The sequence below is a fragment of the Mus caroli genome, unplaced genomic scaffold (assembly GCF_978045245.1).
Source record: "Mus caroli unplaced genomic scaffold, Mus_caroli_1 scaffold_2, whole genome shotgun sequence".
NCBI lineage: Eukaryota > Metazoa > Chordata > Mammalia > Rodentia > Muridae > Mus > Mus caroli.
Window position 1 is genome coordinate 99,846,249 of NW_028227257.1, and position 20,278 is coordinate 99,866,526.

General features: G+C 43.9%; 1 protein-coding gene across 2 annotated transcripts in view; it reads left to right on the forward strand.

Moving 5' to 3' along the window:
* The first annotated feature begins 10,200 nt into the window (after positions 1 to 10,200).
* Frzb (frizzled related protein) overlaps positions 10,201 to 20,278 on the forward strand; it is a 33,623-nt gene continuing 23,545 nt past the window's right edge. The window contains exons 1-3 of one of the 2 annotated variants that reach the window (XM_021154507.2): positions 10,201 to 10,222; positions 10,850 to 11,609; positions 19,433 to 19,480. In XM_021154507.2, the coding sequence (XP_021010166.1) occupies positions 11,132 to 11,609; positions 19,433 to 19,480 (526 nt within the window). In that variant the 5' untranslated portion in view covers positions 10,201 to 10,222; positions 10,850 to 11,131. Of the gene's footprint in view, positions 10,223 to 10,558; positions 11,610 to 19,432; positions 19,481 to 20,278 lie in introns of those variants that run through there. The other variant, XM_085834737.1, reaches the window with a different exon arrangement.

A 20,278-nucleotide genomic window follows, 5' to 3' on the forward strand; every position in this document is an offset into this window, starting at 1 on the left:
AATATTGAGCTGATGAGATGGCTCAGTGGGTAAAGATGCCTACTGCTAAGACTGACAATCAGAGTTCAAGCCCCAGGACCACCTGGTAGAAGGAGAGAATTGTTCCCACAAATTGTCCTCTGACTTCCTCATGCCCATGAAGATACATACACACACAGTAAATAAATGCAAACCATTTTTCAAAAGAATTATTTATTCATTTTATGTATGTGAGTACACTGTAGCTGTCTTCAGACACACACCAGAAGAGCGCATCAGATCCCATGACAGATGGTTGTAAACCACCATGTGGTTGCTGGGAATTGAACTCTGGACCTCTGGAAGAGCAGTCAGTGCTCTTAACCACTGAGCCATCTCTCCAGCCCTTAAAGCGTCTATTTTAATGATAGAAAGCCTGTATTAGGAGAAGCTAGATGTTCTCTTGGGGTCACTCTGTGTTGTTTGCTTACATTGTTGCCTCGATCACATTTTCTATCAGGTCATGAGGAAGGACGGTAACCTTGCTGTCTCTCCTTCAAAATAACTCATGATGTTACAGCATGCAATTATTCAAAGCAGCCTTACTTTTTTTTTTTTTTTTTTTTCAGTTTTTCGAGACAGGGTTTCTCTGTGTAGCCCTGGCTGTCCTGGCACTCACTTTGTAGACCAGGCTGGCCTCGAACTCAGAAATCTGCCTGCCTCTGCCTCCCGAGTGCTGGAATTAAAGGCGTGTGCCACCACGCCCGGCTAGCAGCCTTACTTTTAAGTGGTAAAGTTGGGAACAACCAACTGCTCACCAATTGATAGATAAATGTACGCTACTAGATATACACACAGGGGAGTATCTACCAGCTATAAAAAGGAATAAAATACTGACACATGCCCAGAGATTCACCGTGCAAAGTGAAAGAAGCCAGTGGCAAAGACGACAGACAGCATGAGTCTCCTCCTCACATAGACAGACACATGTGCATCCAGAACAGACGTGTTACACAGACGCTCTGTTTTAGAGAACCGGACGCCTCCTAAAAATGATTGTGCTGTTGCTTCACAAGTGTGAGCAAGCTTTGAACCGCTGAATTGTAAACTTTGAAGAGTGTGAAACCGACACCTCACTAAGGCTGCCACTTACAACACAGACATCAGAGAGAATCCTCACAGAGGGTCTGGCTACTTATGCGAAAGCAGATCACACTGTGCCTTAAAGGCACTGGGTCATGGGGCGAGGAATGCATTCCTGTCTTCAGAAGCATGCTGTGCTGGAATAAAAGGACCGGGAGAGGCAACTGTGTCAGAGTAGAAGCAAACTCCAGGTCCAGAGAACAGAATCTGCAGCTGGGCTGCTTCAGTCATTTTGGCTAAGACGCTAAATCTGCTAAGGTGGGCTCAACCTTAAGCCATTGCTAAGGAGACAGTTGGGATAATTAGTTCTGGAAGGGCGTGCTGTGCTTTTCTCCCAGAATCCTCAGCCCTTGAGCAGAAGCTTGCATAGCCCTGTAGGGTCCTTACATTAGCCTCTTTGTCAAAGTTACTCAGAAAAGGGTAGCTACGCTCTTTTTCTTCTCTCCTCTTTTCTTTCTTTCTTTCTTTCTTTCTTTCTTTCTTTCTTTCTTTCTTTCTTTCTTTCTTTCTTTCTTTCTTTCTTTCTTTCTTTCTTCTTTCTCTCTTTCTTTTTCTTTCTCTCTGTCTCTCTCTCTTTCTTTTTTTCTTTCGTTTTTGTTTTTCAAGACAGGGTTTCTCTGTATAGCCTTGGCGGTCTTGCAATTCACTCTGTAGACCAGGCTGGCCTCAAACTCAGAAATCTGCCTGCCTCTACTTCCCAAGTTCTGGGATTAAAGGCATGTGTCACCACTGCCTGGTGCTACTCTCTTTCTTTAATTCTCTCCTAAACATGTCACTTTGGGCTTTTCTGTCGACATTTTAGGATTCCCTAGTCTCTCTTTGATCCCTCCCTCCCTCCCTCCCTCCCTCCCTCCCTCCCTCCCTCCCTCCCATATGGCTCTTTCTCAGCCCTGTGTTTGGCCTCAGAGATTTTATGGCTTGCCTGCCTATGCTTGTTCTGTTAAGTTGTAATAAAGTTGGCCCGTGCTTCCATCTGAATCCATTCTTAAATTGTTTTATTAACGAGAATGAGAATCCTAACAGGGGACCCAGTTCCCCTTTATCAGCTGGAGTGTCTGGATTTCAACTGTGGCATGAGCTCTTAGGGAGTCATGGCATTTGGGAACTTATTTCGTGGCACAATTTCCTTGTTTATAAACAGATGACAGTTGTGGTGCTGTATAACAGGGTTCAGTCGATGATTAAAGCTTTCACAGGGCCTGGCTTAAAGCAGAGTAAACGACACATAAGTAGTTGACATAAATGTTATTCTGTAGGTTAGCAAATTCAAAGCATAACTTTCTGATGTTGACTGAACTCCAACTCCAAAACAATAAATCAGTGAGTAACCGACCACACAAGAAAAGGAGGAAAGATTTTAAATGGAGAAATGGATGTGTAACAGACAACCTTAGCGCGGAGGTGTCTGTGTCTTGCTGTCCTGAGATGCCTGCAAGAAGTGATGTCCTTCCATCTTGTGATGGAAGGGTGGAAAGGCTGCCTGAAGGAGTGCTAGCCAGAGCTGGAGTCACGGCGGCAGTGATGGGAAAGTGGTAGTGCTGAGAACCACTCTGAGAACCAGAGGCTCAAGGACAGGGATGCTGGGGAAAACAGATTGGTGAGATGACAGATGTGTGGGGCTTAGCAAGGACCACCCATCAGGGTTCTCAGATGCTGGAACTAGGAAACCTGCTCCCAGGAAAGGCTCTGTCTGCATAAGGAGGATCCCTATTAAGATTTGGGTCATTGGTGGCATTGGCTAATTTACCTTGAGGTTTCTCACTTTGACCTCAGAAACCATTCGATAGCCGTTTCTAACACTATGTTTAGTGCTTCCTCTTCAAAACTGAGGGCTTATATATTTTTTAAGAGAATTTATAAATATTTATTTTCTAGATTAAAAATATTCTGTTGGACTTAGTATTGAAGTTAAGCTCAAAATAGGCACATTTATGTTTCCATTTTCATATGTCCACAGATATGATTCACTTTCAGGATCATAAACCCAACGGGGCTGAAGACCAGCTGGGTTATTACTCCGTAGTGATTGTGTGTGTGTGTATTTCAAAGTATACAGAAATGATTTTATGGTTATTTTCTAATTTGACTATAGTCACAGTTAATTGTTTACAGTATAACTTAGCCCCAAAGCCCATGTTAGAATAAGCTGTAGGCTACTGACTTTCTCCTCTGCCACTATAAGATGAGGCAGGAGGCAGGAGGCAGGAGGCAGGAGGCAGGAGGCAGGAGGCAGGAGGCAGGAGGCAGGAGGCAGGAGGCAGGAGGCAGGAGGCAGGAGGCAGGAGGCAGGAGGCAGGAGGCAGGAGGCAGGAGGCAGGAGGCAGGAGGCAGGAGGCAGGAGGCAGGCAGATTTCTGAGATCGAGGCCAGCCTGGTCTATAGAGTGAGTTCCAGGACAGCCAGGCTACACAGAGAAATCCTGTCCCGAAAACAAACAAACAAACAAACAAACAAACAAAAAAGAGAAGTGGGAAGAAAGAGGTAGCAAAGTGTGTAGGTCTATGTAGAGCATGCCAGAGATTGTCTGTAATTTTGTCAAGGGGTTGCAGATTATTTATTACAATGCATAACCAAAATTCCAGCTCTCAAGAATCTGAGGCCTGTGGATCAGGTGTTCAAGTGCAACCTTCGCTACACAGTGGGTTGCTACACACACACACACACACACACACACACAAGCAGCAGCAGCAACAGCCAAAAACAACAAACAAACAAACAAAAAACAAAGAGAGGAAGGAAGGGCAGAAAGACCAAGAGAAGCAATCAGGATGCTTTGGGTTCCAGATGGCATTGGGCTTAGGGGCACCAACATGGCTGGGTTGTACCCAAGCTTCCAAATCCTTTGGAACTGTTTGGAAGCTTGGATAATGTTAAAACATTGTACAGGGTGTTGCTATGTTTGATTTCAGATACATTTAGTGGTACTTGGTGTTTCTGAGTGTGTAGAAACACACACATACTTTCCATCCAAAGCAGAATGGAATAAAGAGAATATTAACTGGGATGTATACTGAACTATTTTCATTTGTGAACTGTAATTTCTTTGTGTCTTCTCTTCCTGCAGGTATGGAGGGCCAGAACTTTAGGGAGAAGGGTGGGTGGCCTTGTTGGTTAAGTTTCAGTCACCAAAATACGGAATGGAAGCAGGGTTTGTGCTATGCCCCCTTAGGTAGGTACATTAAGACCCGAGGGCATCGTTATTTTAATACTTAGTCAAATAAGTGATATTATTATGACTTTTGAAAAAGTGACAAAATATCTAGACCTTTCCTTATAATTTTTCTTAGCTTGCTTTATGACTTTTATTTCCAATTTCTCAGTTAAAAAAAAAAGAAGTAAAAAATCATGAAGTGTCTTTATTTACTATGAAATTTCAATAGGATAAAAAGAATTAAGGATAAATAAAAGCTTAGTAGCTTGCTTAAAGGGTTATTTTCTTTTGTATGTATATGTTGTCATGGTATGTGTTCCTGTGTGCATGTATGTGTACTTATGTGCAGGTACAATGTGGAGGTCAGAGGTCAATGTCATGTGTCTCTCTCAATTGCTTTCAGAATGAGTTTTTGAGACAAGGTCTCTCACTAAATCTAGAGTTCACTGACTGGCTAGATCAGCTGGGCAGTAAGCTCTGGGGAGCCTCCTACCTCTTTACCACAGAGTTGGAGTTACAGACATATAGGGTACTAGCCTGGCTTTGTGTGGTACCAAAGATAAGAACTCAGGTCCTCATGTTTGTACAGCCGGCACTTTACCAACCAGCTGTTACTGCAGCCCTAAAATGCTGATCCTCTAAGCACCCTGGGCAGCAGGATGAATACCACCTGAGAAGGGCTTAGAAAGTGCCAATCCTCACACCCTAACTCAACCCACTCTACAGAAATCCTAGAAGGGGCCCTGCTCTATCCTGATCTGTCTTCTGAGATCCTCTGGAGCATCCTGGTTCATCCATGGGTTGAGAGTCACTCCCTTAATACTTAATACTGCTGGGGCTAATAGGTGGGGAGCTTTGATTAAAAGACCAAGACCTTGCAAATTAATTGATTTATGCTTATCTTCATCTAGCTTACAGATGAATGAGACTCAGATTGTGGTTTAGTTATTTGGCTTTTATAATTACTGGTGTCCTAGGAAATCATTTCAATCAAATGTGCTGTTGGTCGGTCGGTCCATCATGTCTAATGGAGACCTCCTGTTCTCTCAGTCTCCTTCTCTCTGTCCTCCTCCTCCTTCCTCTTCCTCCTCTTCTTCCTTCTTCCTCCCTCTCTCCCTCCCTCCTTCTCCCTAGTGGTCCCTACCTGCAACCCCCAGCCTGGGAACTCCAGCTCTCTCTTTTCTCCCCAGTAATTGGTTGTAATTATTTAACCAATAGTATTAAATCAAGGAGCAGAGTTTTCACAACCAAAGCTAGTCTACATGGGAATTTGCTCATTTGTCTTGGGACAACCAGATCTTGGGGACCAGTATTTAGCATTTGATTATATAGTAGCACCATACCAACCCCCAACAAACCTTCCTAAAGTGGATTCAAAGGACTTGGTAACTCTGTAGACCATCTCAGGTGGAGGCTGTATTGTCGGACACTATTTCTAAAGTGACATAAACGAATACCAAGTCACCTCACATAGAGAACTGACCAAAGTGTGACCAAAGTGTGGACATCACCAGTCTAACCTAGTGAGCCGATGACCTTGATTGACACTGATTACAGGAATGTGGGTGAGGAATTACTTTTAGGAGCAAAAATGGCTCAAAGAGAGGTGCATCACCAAACTCCATCCCAGCGTGGGTGACAAATCAGGAAACCTGGGAACCTGAAGTACACTGCACAGCCTGCAGTGTTGGAGAGTGTCCTTCTTAGGCAGCCTAGCCTGTCTCTGGTTATTCTGGGCCGGCTAGCGAGATGGTTCAGCAATTAAAGCACTGACTGTTCTTCCAGAGATCCTGAGTTCAATTCTCAGCAACCACATGGTGGCTCACAACCATTTGTAATGCCCTCTTCTGGTGTGTCTGATTATTCTAGGCAGCTGGTCTTCTCTATGAGCAGGCTTTTGTCATGAGAACCTGTCATGATAGTCTCTGCCACACAGACAAGTGCCTGAGAACACTGTAACTGTGAGGCAAAGTATCCTGTTTTTAAGTTATCTCAGGTATTTGTCACAGCAATAGGAAGTGAACACATGGGGAGTCTACTACTAGTTATTTTCATGTTTGCAAGAGTATCAGCACAATTCTTTCTTCCTTTTCGTTAGTTTTAATTGATAAATAAAAACTTTATTTTGGACTTTTTTTTTTTTTTTTTGGTCATGGTGGTAGTAGCACTAGGGACCAAACCCAAGCCCTTATACCGCGAGTTGCATCCTCATATACAACACTTAAATCTTTAAATTGTATTGTGTGAGTGCAGGTGTTTTGCTTGCGTGTATGTTTATACACCACCTGTGTGTCTGGTCCACACAGAGGCCAGAAGAGGGCATTAGATCTCCCAGGGCTGGAGGTTCAGACAATCGTGAGCTGTTATGTGGGCGCTTCCATTTAAACCAGGGTCCTCTGAAAAGCAGCCAGTGCTCCTAACCATTGAGCCATCATTGAGACAATCTCTTTTCCCTTTTTAGAGGAAAGATATGGCTAGTCCTATGTACACAAACATGGGGTAAATTTAAAGTTTATTTTTAAAAATATTTATTTATTTTATGTATATGGGTACACTGTAGCTATCTTTAGACACATCAGAAGAGGGAATCAGATCCCATTACACATGGTTGTGAGCCACCATGTGGTTGCTGGGAATTGAACTCTGGACCTCTGGAAGAGCAGTCACTCAGTAGTTTTAACCGCTGAGCTGTGTCTCCAGCCCCCGAAAAAAATTTTTTTTCAAGTAGATGAAAACACTAATTTTGAAAATTGTTTAGCGTTACTTAAATTATTGACAAAACATTACATTACAACTTGGAAGAGGAGTAGGAAGTTTTTGAGTTCTATGAGGTACGGGAGGCACGGAGGCGTCTCAGAGGTCCAGGTGACCTCACGGTTTGAAGACTCCCAAGGAGTGTGCCTAGCACAGTCCTTAGAGATTCCAGAATCAGATTTCCACAAAAGTTTTGTTTTGTCTTAAAGTGGTGTACTGGTACATTGATAATTTGCATGCGACACACTGATATATATTTTTAAAACACCAAATATATTGCATGCAACTTTGACTTGTGTCCTTAGTTCTGCCGTATGAATTCCTGTGTCTATCAAATATCAAAGCAGCAACAACAAACCCACACTCAGTTCTCCCGGCCCCCCACCCGCCCGTTTTAAATGGCTTGCAAGTAGATATAATTAAGAGGTGGGCTAATGAGATGGCTTAGTGGGTAATGGTGCTTGCTGCAAAGCTGGGTGACCGGATTGGTCGCCAGGTTCCATATGTGACTCTTGACTTCTGTTAGCTGTCCTCCGACCTCCACATACATGTATGGCATGGTTGAGCACACACACTAAATTAAAAATATAAAAATGTTTCAGAAGATGTGAGGGAATGTCTATAGTATGCAGCTGTCTTGTTTGTAGTCCTGATAACAGTTTTCATTTTAAACATGTGTATGTACGCGCACGCATGTGTGTGTGCATGTGCGTTTATATGTGTGTGTGTTTGTGTGTGTGTGCATGTGTGTGTGCGTGCGTGTGTGCGTGTGTGTACATGCGTGTGTGCGTGTGTGCGCGTGCGTGCTTGTATATATGTGTGTGTGTGTGTGTGTGTGCATGTGCGTGTATGTATATGTGTGTGTGTGTGTGTGTGTGTGTGTGTGTGTGTGTGTGTGTGTAGGGCCCTCAGAGTCCAGAAGAATAATCAGCTCCCTTGGAACTGGAGTTAAAAGTTGTTGATGTAGGTGCTATGAACCAAACCCTGGTCCTCTGGAAGAACAGCAAGTGTTCTTAACTGCTGAGCCATTTCTCTGGTCCCCATGTTTATAGAAAGATTACTGTCAGTTAAAGCACATTTAAATAACACTATATAAAATAAAAATGTAAGCTGTTTTGATTATGAATGCTCTGATTTCTCTAAAATACCAACCAGGTTTCAGTTTTCTTGAAATGTTCATAATTTTGGGTTTGTTGAAGGTACTTATTTTAGGGATACAGCTCACCTGTTAGTAGAAAATGCACATTTTTTTGAACTTGTGTTTTCTTTGTTATCACAAATTTTTGAGAATTAACTCTCCTCTCAAGTGGTTTATCTCTTTAAAAAAGATATTTGCACTTCCGTTTCCACCAGCCAGTTTTCCCACTGCTTCTTCAAAAGGAGCAGAGGATAGACTGTCTTCTTTTGAAAGTTGTCTAAGCCATTTAGGAAAGCAGAAAGAACAAAAAATATAAAGGGTAATTAATATACTGGCAGATGCCGAAGAATATTTTGCACACATGACAGATGTTTATGAGAAACAATAGAGAGAAGGCACAGAAGCAGACAGACAGGTGCACACATCCTCTTCTGGGAGGAAAGTGAATCCATCTCTGGTTTTAGTAAAGACTAATTTGGATTAAAGGAAAGTTGCAAGTCCCAGTTGTGATGGTGCCCACATTAGATCCTAGCACTCAGGATGCAGAAGCAGGCTGATCTCTGTGACTTTCAGGCTACCTGGGTCTATATACTGAGTTCCAGGACAGCCAGGGCTACATAGTTAGATGCTATTTCAAAAACAAAAACAAAAACAAAACTTAGCAAAACAACAGAGAGGGGGAGGTTGGTGGAGGAGGAGAGCTTGTAAAAGGATTTGGTGGTAAGTGGGTAGCTATCTCTGAAGCAAACAAAGTTCATTCATACCTGTGGCTGTGCGACCACCAAACACTCTGCTCCTTTCTTCCTAAAAAATGTGAAATGAACACAAAATATGTTTAACAACCTCTCGAGTTCATCGTTCACCTTCGAATTTTTTACAAATCCCTATTTCTTTTACCTAATAAAGCTCCTAAATATTCTTTTAGTGACTGTTTGTGTGTGTGTGTGCATGTGTGTGCTTTGTCATTTTTCACTGAATTAATTTATATGTTTGGCTTTCTTTTCTTATATGACACCAAATAATTGTAAATCAGCCAGAGTTTATTTATTAATTAAATGGCTCCCTAGCCACCATCTGTTGTTGATTTCCTATGAAGTAGACACACTTCCTTCCGAAAACATTGAAGTCACAAACCCCTGGTAATGATCATTTTAGAGATAAAAATTCCATAAACTCAAGTCAGCCACTGACATTCCCTAAGTGCCATTGAGCCAGCGCAGGGGATTAAAGCCGTATCCTACTGTGTGCTCTGGGAAGTAGAGACAGACTTTATCTGCCTTGTATTGACGGCAGGGGGGTGGGCGGTGCGGAAGGCTGGGTAAATCAGGGCTGCTCTAGTGACGTCCGGCTTTGTTGTAGGTTTTGCCTCTGTGCTCCCGCTGTCTTCTGACACTGCAATCCCTCTGCTCAATGGTTTTCCTCTGAAGGGGCTCAGTGGTTGGGCCTCGGCAGGACTTCCCACGTACAATGCTCTGAAAGCCAGGGGGCAGCCGGGGTGGAAACAGGAGACTTCTGGAAGGCGTAGCCTGGGAGGGATCTGTTTTCTATTTTCTCCTCTGTATTGAACTCATCTGGATGGGAACCGTTTTCCTGTTTACTATTATCATTACCTGTGTGGGGTATTTTGCTTGCACGTTTATTTCCCCTGTTAGAAGAAACCGCCCGTGGGAAGAGTTAGATAATAAATGCAATTTTCAGTGAGAACACTCTGGGGGTGGGGGGCGGAATCCAAGTGCTTTAAAGTGGGCTCCACGCTTCGGTTTTAAAAAGAAAAACTCAAAAGTTCGAATTCTACAGGGCAAAGAAAAACTCAGAAGGAAGCAGGGAGGGAGGGAGGAAGGGAAGGAAAGAAAAGAAGGAGGAAAGGGAGGAAACACACCCTTTCCACGTTTCTGTGGGTCTGTTTGTTCTCTTGCATTTTTTCCCTTTGTGAAAGTCAATTTCTCTACGGGTATTCCAATCACAGACTCCCCGAAGTCATTAGTCCTGCCTTTGCTCTCAGGAGGCTGCGATCTCTGCGACGTGGACATTTAAAGTGACTTTGCTCGCGCCTTCCTGTCTGACTTTCTGCAGGCGGAGGTGCGCTCGGGTTTGCTCTGAGGAAATAGCTGCGGGCAACGAGGGACGGAGTGGGCTCGTGGGGCGGGATACAGGGGTGCGCATCTCTGTGGTGCGTTGAGACCGTTTCTCCCGTGGGGACCATGGGCTTCTCTATGGAGCCGGAGCCGGAGCCGGAGCCGGGGGTGGAGTGGGGAAAGGTGCGCGGCTCCTGTCGGGAGCTGTCTGGGGCTACAGCATCACAGCTAGACAGGGTCTCACACTCTAGTCCCCTGAAAACTCACAGCCTTCCCGGAAGGAGGAGCCGGAGGGCAGGGGACCGCGGGGCGGAGCTCTTGTCGGCCGAGGTGGGAAGGCGCAGCTGCGAGCCAAGGCGCTGACCTCCTCTGAGCTCCTCCGGCCGCTCGCAGGATCTTCCCGACCCTGCAGGACTTGGCAAACTCCCACCTCCGCTCCCATTAGTCCTCCCACCCCCACCAAATCTCCTCCCTCAGGGTCCCCCATCCATCTCACTTTGCAGAATTTATCGCTTCTTCCAACACCTTTTTGCAACACCCCAGAACTCTGAGTCCCTTAACTGAATTTGACTTTTGTTTTTATTTCTCTCTGGCTTCCTCTCCTGCCCCCTCATCTGATTGATGTGCGAAGGCTGATGTCTCTGCCAGAGCGAGAGGAATAAATAGATGCTGCCTCGCCTAGAGGCTTAGACGCTTGGGAAGAGCAGCCAGCGCAGCGAGGCACCGGGCTCCGCCAAGCTAGTGGACCGGACCTGGGAGGACTTGGATCCAAGAGAACTGTGATTGTCCCGGGGGTGGGGGCAGCTCCCCAGGTCGTTGTGTTCACCCCTCGGAACCGCAGGGGGAGACTTCGGAACGAACGTGCCTCCCGCGTCTGTCGCCCGGCTGCGCCCTGCCCCATCCTGCTGGGACTATGGTCTGCTGCGGCCCGGGACGGATGCTGCAAGGATGGGCCGGGTTGCTAGTCCTGGCTGCTCTCTGCCTGCTTCAGTTGCCCGGAGCCCAGGCTGCAACCTGTGAGCCTGTCCGCATCCCGCTGTGCAAGTCCCTTCCCTGGAACATGACCAAGATGCCTAACCACCTGCACCACAGCACCCAGGCCAACGCCATCCTGGCCATGGAACAGTTCGAAGGGCTGCTGGGCACCCACTGCAGCCCGGATCTTCTCTTCTTCCTCTGTGCCATGTACGCACCCATTTGCACCATCGACTTCCAGCACGAGCCCATCAAGCCCTGCAAGTCTGTGTGTGAGCGCGCCCGACAGGGCTGCGAGCCCATTCTCATCAAGTACCGCCACTCGTGGCCGGAAAGCTTGGCCTGTGAGGAGCTGCCGGTGTACGACCGCGGCGTGTGCATCTCTCCTGAGGCCATCGTCACCGCGGACGGAGCGGGTGAGTCCTGAACTTTGCCCGACCTCTGAGAAGTTAGTTATTTGTCTTTATCCTCTAGCTTGCTTTCTGCGCTGAGCCCTTACCTTTCCCCTTAAGCACACTCCTCTACTGAATCCTATTCTTTTACTTAAAAGCAAAACAAAACAAAACAAAATTCACTTTTATCACTCTCCCAGACAAACGCAGTCTCTTCCAACAGGTGATCTGAGCGATCCATCCGTTCTCTACTCTTCACACCCAACCTCCAAAGCTCCTCTTCCCTCCCCACTCTTTGCGTGTGGGAATTAGCTGCTTTACTCTTAACGACATTTGAGTTTCTTCTGTGTCTTGGTGGATTCTTTTGCAATCTCGATCGTTAGTGTTTTCGCGGCTTGCAATTGTATGGAGACATCAGAAAAACGAAAACCCCTATTTTCTTCTAATCATGAAAAGTGCTAATTTAGTCTAAATCAACTTCTAATACAGAGATCTCTTAGTGACATGTGCTTGCCCAGAGCTCATTTTCGTCGGTTGCCATCGCCTTTCAACAGAGTTCCCCCTCCTCTTGACAAAATAGATGGTGATTCCAATCCAGAATGAAACAGCTATGGGATATTATTGCTATGCCCTGCTAATTAACTTCTGTTGCTCACTTCAATCAGATAGCTGGAGAACCGAAAATAGCAGGCCCTTTTCACATGCCCACGTGCCTTCAAGTAATTTTGTATATGGCATATGGGTGAGTGGAGTTATATTTGGGGTTATATGTCATCTTCATAGCCTTATATAACTTTGCTTTCAATCTTGCCGGTTATTCCACCCATACTGTGTGTGTATACATGACCCACACGTTCACCCCCTTTCCCACTATCAAACTGTATTTTAGCTCTACGTTTAATGGGTTTAATCAGAGCTTGTTTTCTCACAGATATTTGTTCTAATTGTGACATTCATAACTTCAACACCACCCTCACCCCCTGGCCCCCAACTCAATCCAGTTCAAATGGAATATTTTCAGTAAACTCATCATTTTCCTACTAGGTAACCCAAGACTTGGATTTTATCCTTCATGTTCTTTAAAGAGAACGCTTGAACAAACAAACCATCGATCATCTTTCAGTCTCTCCCAGGATCAACTGCTGTTAAGTGAGCATCACTTGGTTGGTCCATCTCTGCTCATTTCGTTCTGTTTCTCAGTTTGCTCAAACTAGGCTCATGTCCTCAGTCCATAGTTAACGAATCAACAGGGCCGATTCAGAAAAATTACGCTCATTAACTAAGAGAGGGTAAAGGGAAGGCAGGACTAGTTGAAAACCAAGACTGAACAGAAAGATCTCACATCTTTCTCATGGTCAATTTCCTTAGCAAATCACCACGAATAAAGGTACTGTCTTCTTAATATCAATGATGAATCAAAAGCTAGTTTTATAAGACAATCTGAAAGAAATACATTCTTTTCGCTGTTGGGTCAAAGGGAACTCTGAGCCCTTGTACTGACTAACTAACATCCCAGGCCCTGCAGACATTGCTCTTACAGCTCAATGTGGTTGCTAGCCTGGCTTGACAGACACTGTTAAAGTCAGCCAAATGCTAGCACGCCTCTCTGGCCAAGCACTAGAAGTAACGCATTTCACTCTGAAATGCATACTTCCCTTAGAAGACAAACTGCTCCTAAGCCTAAGCCTAGAGGAGGACCGGGGAAAGAGTGAGGTCTGACAAGGCTCAGGGCTCTCAAAGGCCACAGTCACTGTGGATGGGAAGCAATTTCATTGAGAGTCCCGAGTTACCTATCCCCATGGGCTGAACATGGCACAACTGTCTCACCGAAGCACTGAAAGAGACATGCGCACCCGACAGACAGTTGGCACTCCCTGATTGCTGAGCGGCTCAGGAGTCCCGGAGGATTTGTTTTACTGAAGCAAAGCACCTGCCGGCAGGAGATAATCAGTATGCTGACACTCCACGGTTTCGTAGGAAACAGAAACCATGAGCTAAAGATGGGGTTGGCCTGAGAGGTCGCCAGGCTTACAGTCTTTTGAAAAATTACACATTCCCCCTGTTCGGTGAAACTGCCAGACACCTGGAATTACTTTATATGGTGACCTGGGGCTGGAGAGATGGTTCAGTGGTTAAGAGCGCTCTTAACCACTCTTCTAGAGGACCTTGGTTTGATTCCTGGTGCACACAAGGGAGATTAATAACCTCTGTAACGCTCATTCTGGGAGCTTTGCTTCCCTCTTCTGGCCTCCATCAGTACTACACACCTCTGGTGCACAGATAAACACACCCAAACTTAGAGTGCAGAACCAGATGGTGAATCGCTACGCATACTCCATGGGCACTGCATACATGTGGTGTACAGACATACAAGCAGACAAAACACCCATATACATACCACATATCACCATTTTAATTCATTTATTCTTTGGTTTATTGGGCTATAATAGTTTTCAAAACAGAGCTTATTTGCCTGTTTGTTTCTCCTTCGGATATAAGCAGAATTCTGGTGTTTTGGTACTGCATTCTATTTAGCCAGATATGAAAATGAAATCTCTTCTTAAAGAGTGGTACAACCGTTCACATTCAAGAGGATTTTAGTTCATTCATCCCATTCACAGTTATCTGTTTGCACCTAATATACTGTGACTCGGCACATAAGCTTAGCGCATTTAACAGAGCCGTCTCAATGAAACACACCGATGCGCCAGACGATTTTTAACTTCTGAAACACTGTGAATGAACATATTTTTATGAAGAACATGTGAAGCCTTGACCATCACTAGTAATTTCATATTAAGTTTATTGTGTATTTTGTATTTACTGTAAAGTGTGGCTTTGAGCACTACTATTTGGGAACAGCTCAATTTGGCCATTTTGCCAGTTAGTTGAGACTCTTGGGCAAATTCGTAGTACTGAACCGGGTGCTGAATTTCTACATGAGCCCATGCCTACTCCAGCTATAGGGGAATGATATAACCTCTTCAACCCTTACCTGGGAATAAAGGCAAAAGTGTTTGTATCCTAATGGCGTGGTGAAGACTACATGGTATGTGAACTGGCTGAGTCAAACCTGGGGCAGAGCCATCACAGAACAAATCACCGATATTATTTTCCCTTTTGTTAAATTTTTTTTATTATAGTATGTAAGCACAGTGTAGCTGTCTTCAGACTCACCAGAAGAGGATGTCAGATCTCATTATGGATGGCTGTTGAGCCACCATGGGGTTGCTGGGATTTGAACTCAGGACCGTCTGAAGAGCAGTCGGTGCTCTTAACCACTGAGCCATCTCACCAGCCCTATTTTCCTATTTTTAATGTTGCTTTATCAACTTAACTAACTTTTCCTTTTTATTTTTATTTTTTGTCTATTTGCTCATTTTTAACTTGCTAAATACAGCAGACACAGCCTCATACTCTTATTACTTCATCCCTGGAGAGCAAGATTCAACACTTGGATTTAACTGGTGAAGCAAGTGTAATTTCTCTCAGATACAGAAAATTAGTATTTTATTTCATACAAATCAAACTAGAACTCAGGTTTAGGAGTTTACTCCTACAGGAATAAGAGAAAGAGTGAGTTTGATGTCTGTTAACTAGAAATAGTTTATTAGGGGAAGAGACTCACAAGCCTCCACCTCTTCCTGAGGACTTACAAGCAGTTAATGGGGGCAAGGGTAGGGGTGAGGGGTGGAGGTGGATCTGGGGGTTCCACCTGTCCTTTATTATTGCAGGTTGTGGTTGCAGGCAAGGGAGAGAGATACATTTTCTTCACTAGTGGGGCCACTGGTAAGTGGCCCCATCTTCTCTCACTGGTTCATCAAAAAGAAAAAAAAGGGGGGGGGGAATCAGTATTTTTTTTTAATTTAAAAAATATTGACTGTGGAAGACAGATGATAGGGTGTTTCACAGCTGTTTCTGAGACTCCTGCAGCTTGCAGTAAGGGCTCTATAATCACCCTGTTATTGCTGGCTTCCAGTTTGTACTAATATCTCCCGCACCTACCAGGCTCTTGCACAACATATTCTTCAGCCTCTGGCCTGGCAGAATCCTGCTACCTTTCACATGCAGAAATGGCTATTTAATCATCTCTCCACTCTCCAAGGAACAGGCAGCCTTTTCTTTAGTGTTAGCCCTGGTCTACAAATATTTGAAGGGGCCAAATACCAAGGAGGAAAGGTCTGAACAAGAACATGTGATGGAAAGGAGAAGTGAAAATTTGAAGTTAAGAGAAAACCAGGATTCTAAGGCTCTCTCAGCATGTCCATACCAAAAAGCAGCCTGCCTGTCTTGGGCAGAGAATCTGTGTTATTGATTTTATTTAGAAGACAATCTAGTTGTCAGTGCTTGTGAAATCTTAGACTGCCCCTAGGTTATTATTTTAATCAGTCACCTTTTGTCTTCTTTTTACCGAACTTTGAAATAATTATTTGAAGAGCAAATTTGACCACGCTATCTCTGGTCTTTGTCTTTCTGCTAGGTGTTTAAAGGGACACAGCCACTGGGTAGTCGCGCAATTTTGAATAGTGGAACATTAACTTCAGCATATAAACTTAGGGCCAGTTACAGCTTCAGAGCTGCAAGCCCTTAGTTGGTTTTGTCATTCACTTTGTATTTTTAGCCACTTGACATTGGCACTGGCCAGTATTGGTGTATGCCAAGGGCAGTGAATGATTGATAGTTGGTAAAGCACATGCCCCACAGCTCAACAGCAACCACACCAGGGAGAGAAGACCTTCAGCCTTAGGGCCAGGGTCCTTAGTGTTGATAGAATAAAAGCTCACAACACATACTGTGCTCTAGGTATTGCCCTGTGTGGTATACACATGAGTTCTCATCACAGCTACATGGTACGTGTTGTTACTCCTATTTACAGCAAAGAATGGAAAAAAGGCACACAGAGAAGTGACTCGTCAAGTTAACTCAGTGTGTGAGAAGACAAGGGTTCAGACCAGAGTCTGGTCTACACTACCCACCTTCCTTTGCTAAGAAAAGGGATTTTGATCTATTTGAAGAATCTGTGCCTTTTGTTCATTTGGTTAAAGTTAAAGGAGCAATGTATTTTCATTGTGTTGACCCCTTGGCTTAAAAAGAATAAAAGAGCACCCTGGACAATGGGCTCCAAGAGATAAGGAATGGCTGTTTGGTTGCACTGCTGAGATAGGAGAGAATGCCTTTTCCAGATTCATCCAACGAAGGGCCCTCAGGCTCAGCATGCCCTAGAGCTGCCTGCTCTTCTCTAGCATGCTTTTAGTGGTTGCAAGGCTTTGATACCGCAGTTATCCAGACTTAGGAGCCTGCCTGATTCTTTCTCTTTTCTCATCCCTGCTGCACCTGAAAGCTCTAGAACAAAAAGAAGCAAATACACCCAAGAGGAATAGACTGCAGGAAATAATCAAACTCAGGACTGAAATCAACCAAACAGAGACAAAAAGAACCATACAAAGAATCAACAAGGGGCTGGAGAGATGGCACAGAACTTAAGAGCACTGACTGCTCTTCCAGAGGACCTGAGTTCAATTCCTAGCAACCACATGGTGGCTCTAATGAAATCTGATGCCCTCTTCTGGGGTGTCTGAAGACAGCTACAATGTACTCATATAAATAAAAATAAATAAATCTTAAAAAAAAAAATCAACAAAACCAGGAGCTGGTTCTTTGAGAACATCAACAAGATAGATAAACTCTTAGCCAGATGAACCAGAGGTACAGAGACAGTATCCAAATTAATAAAATCAGAAATGAGAAGGGAGACATAACAACGAAATATATCTTAAAGTAATTATTCTGTCTGTTGAATATTAACAGTTGAAAATGTTAAAATGATGTTCTCATCCCTGGTGGTTAGTAGGTATCAAGTGCTAGTACTTTTTTCTGTGATTCTCTTTGGGCTCTCTGCACCCCACAAGGATTATGACAGAGCATGATTGGCTGGCTCTTTGTCCTCAGTGTTCCTCTTCCCTGTCCTGGCGAGATGGTTGTTTGGAAATAGTGTATCTATTGCTTACATCCTTCAGACCCACTCTCCTCCCCCGCTCTCAGTAAGTTCACTCTTTGCCTGTCCCATCTCTGTTCTAGCCAAGCAGGAGGACATGCAGGGCCCTCTGCAGAGCAGTTGTCACACAGGCTCTTCCTGAAATCTCCTTGATGTCACTACAAACACTTGAGATATAGCATCTAGCCATCACACATTACCACTATCTACCACTTCCATCCAGAACAATTTTGATGGTAGAATTTCAGATTTTAACTATGTAAAAAAAGATTGGAAACCTTTGCATTCCTCTTACACAATTTTAACAATTGAATACTCAGTGTTTAAAAAGAAACATCTCATCTCCAGCTGGGCGTGGTGGCGCATGCCTTTAATCCCAGCACTTGGGAGGCAGAGGCAGGCAGATTTCTGAGTTCAAGGCCAGCCTGGTCTACAGAGTGAGTTCCAGGACAGCCAGGGCTATACAGAGAAACCCTGTCTTGAAAAACCAAAAAAAAAAAAAAAAAAAAAAAAAAGAAAAAAAAGAAACATCTCTGGTAACAAGCACAGGGAACAAGGAAAACCTCCTCTGTGGCTACACTGTTTCAAAGGAATTCTTTTTTCCCCCCAAGAGGCTTTATTTATCTATTTTTTATTTCATATAAACCTTAACTGCTTGGTGTTTTAAACGTGGACTAATATAATTTATTAATCTTGAGGGAGATTATTTAATATAAGCCATGTGCATCTTTATCTCATCATTCTTCAGGAATGGAAACATTGCATTTTTGCTTTAAAATTTGGAGACGTTTATCATGAATAAAGTCTGAGTAGGATAAAAGTCATCGAAGTTAATGGTTTATGTTTAAGTTGAGTCAAGTGCTTGTAAACTCAACTTGTATTTGTTATTTTTCATCTATTTAGAGACCTCTAATATATATATATATATATTATTATATATAGTGTTAGCTGACAGCCACATATGTAGCTCAGTGGTAGAGGCCATGTCTCGCATGCACGAAGCCCTGGGTTCAATACACAACCCCTGGAGTCCTTCCTCATTTATGTTTTATATGACGTATAACGACATATAAAGAGACAGACTGCCGGTTTGTTAGGTTAAGTAGAGGCATTGAGCTCGTTTAGCCTTAAGTGTTAATACAACTATACCACTCTTGGATGAAAGTGTGAGTTGAGGACCAGCAAGAATCCATGGTTAGTTACTTTGTCTCTCAGCGGGGGTACACAGCGCAATTCATTAGAGGCTGCTCTCCTAATTAGAACACAGAAGGCCATTATCATTACCATTTTCTGGGATTACAGCATCGTGAGAAGGACCCATGCTGAATCCCAATTATTGCCACATCTCTGAATTGTACTGGCTAGAGAGATCTACAGGCGCTAGGCTTCCTTTGTGCTGAACTCTTTAGTCTGCATTCAACAGAGGGCCTGGAGTTCTTTCTGGATTTCCCATAGACACTGTGCCAGGAGAGTATGACACAGCCATTCATTGACAAGGTGTGTTTGGTTCTATCGGTCACAAAGTCACACACATTGGGCCAGTGCCTCATATTTGTATGGCCTTTGCTGGGATACAACATTCATTTACAGCATTTATGAAACTCAAGAACACGTTATTTATTAAGTGCTAAAATTTTACTCATACATGATGCTGACTCATGAGCAGCAACTGTCAATCACATCTGAGAAAGGACCTCCTCCTTATTCAATCCCCAATAGTGGGGCAGCCTCACAGCCCTAATAAGGGACCATTTCCTGGAGACAACTGATTCTTCACCAAGTCTAGCTGTATAGGTGGCGTCCTGAGGTAACCACTCTGTCATCATTCTTTCTTTATTCTGTCGCCTTCCAGATTTTCCTATGGATTCGAGTACTGGACACTGCAGAGGGGCAAGCAGCGGTGAGTGAACAGCTATTCTTGCCTTTCATTTGTGGTGCAGATAATTTTTGATATGGTCTTCATACTTAAGTTTTATTTGCAGATACTTGTGTCCTGTTTTAAAAAAAACATAAAAAATGAATTCTGCATTTATGCTGACTTTATTTTTTGTGTTAGTATATTAAAATCAACCTCTTGGCTTAAAGTTTGGTTTACAAAAAATGCTAATGAACACATAGATTCATGTAACCACAGCCTTGCAGGATACAGAATAATTCTGTCATCTCTTCCCATACTCCTCCATGTATAATCTTTTTTTTTTAAGATTTATTTATTTATTATATGTAAGTACACTGTAGCTGTCTTCAGACACTCCAGAAGAGGGAGTCAGATCTCATTACGGATGGTTGTAAGCCACCATGTGGTTGCTGGGATTTGAACTCCGGACCTTCGGAAGAGCAGTCGGGTGCCCTTACCCACTGAGCCATCTCACCAGCCCGTATAATCTTTTATAATCAGAAGTTTCACCTGCTTTTAAGCACTAGCTGTTCTCTGGCACTATAATGTCCTGTAGGAATTGTCACATAGATGGAATCTAGGGATGTAGCTTCAGTGGTAGAGTATATAATCTTTCGATCTGCCAATCTATTTCCATACAGCCTGCAACCTGGAAGTGGGCACTATAGATCTGGCTCCAAGAGTACAGAATCTCCAGCTGCTCCTGTCTCTTGCAACCCATCCCTCTAGCCATCCCAAAGCAATGCTAATAGTAATAGCTATGCCAAGTAGCCTAAAATCCCCACAAAGGAGACCCTTCTC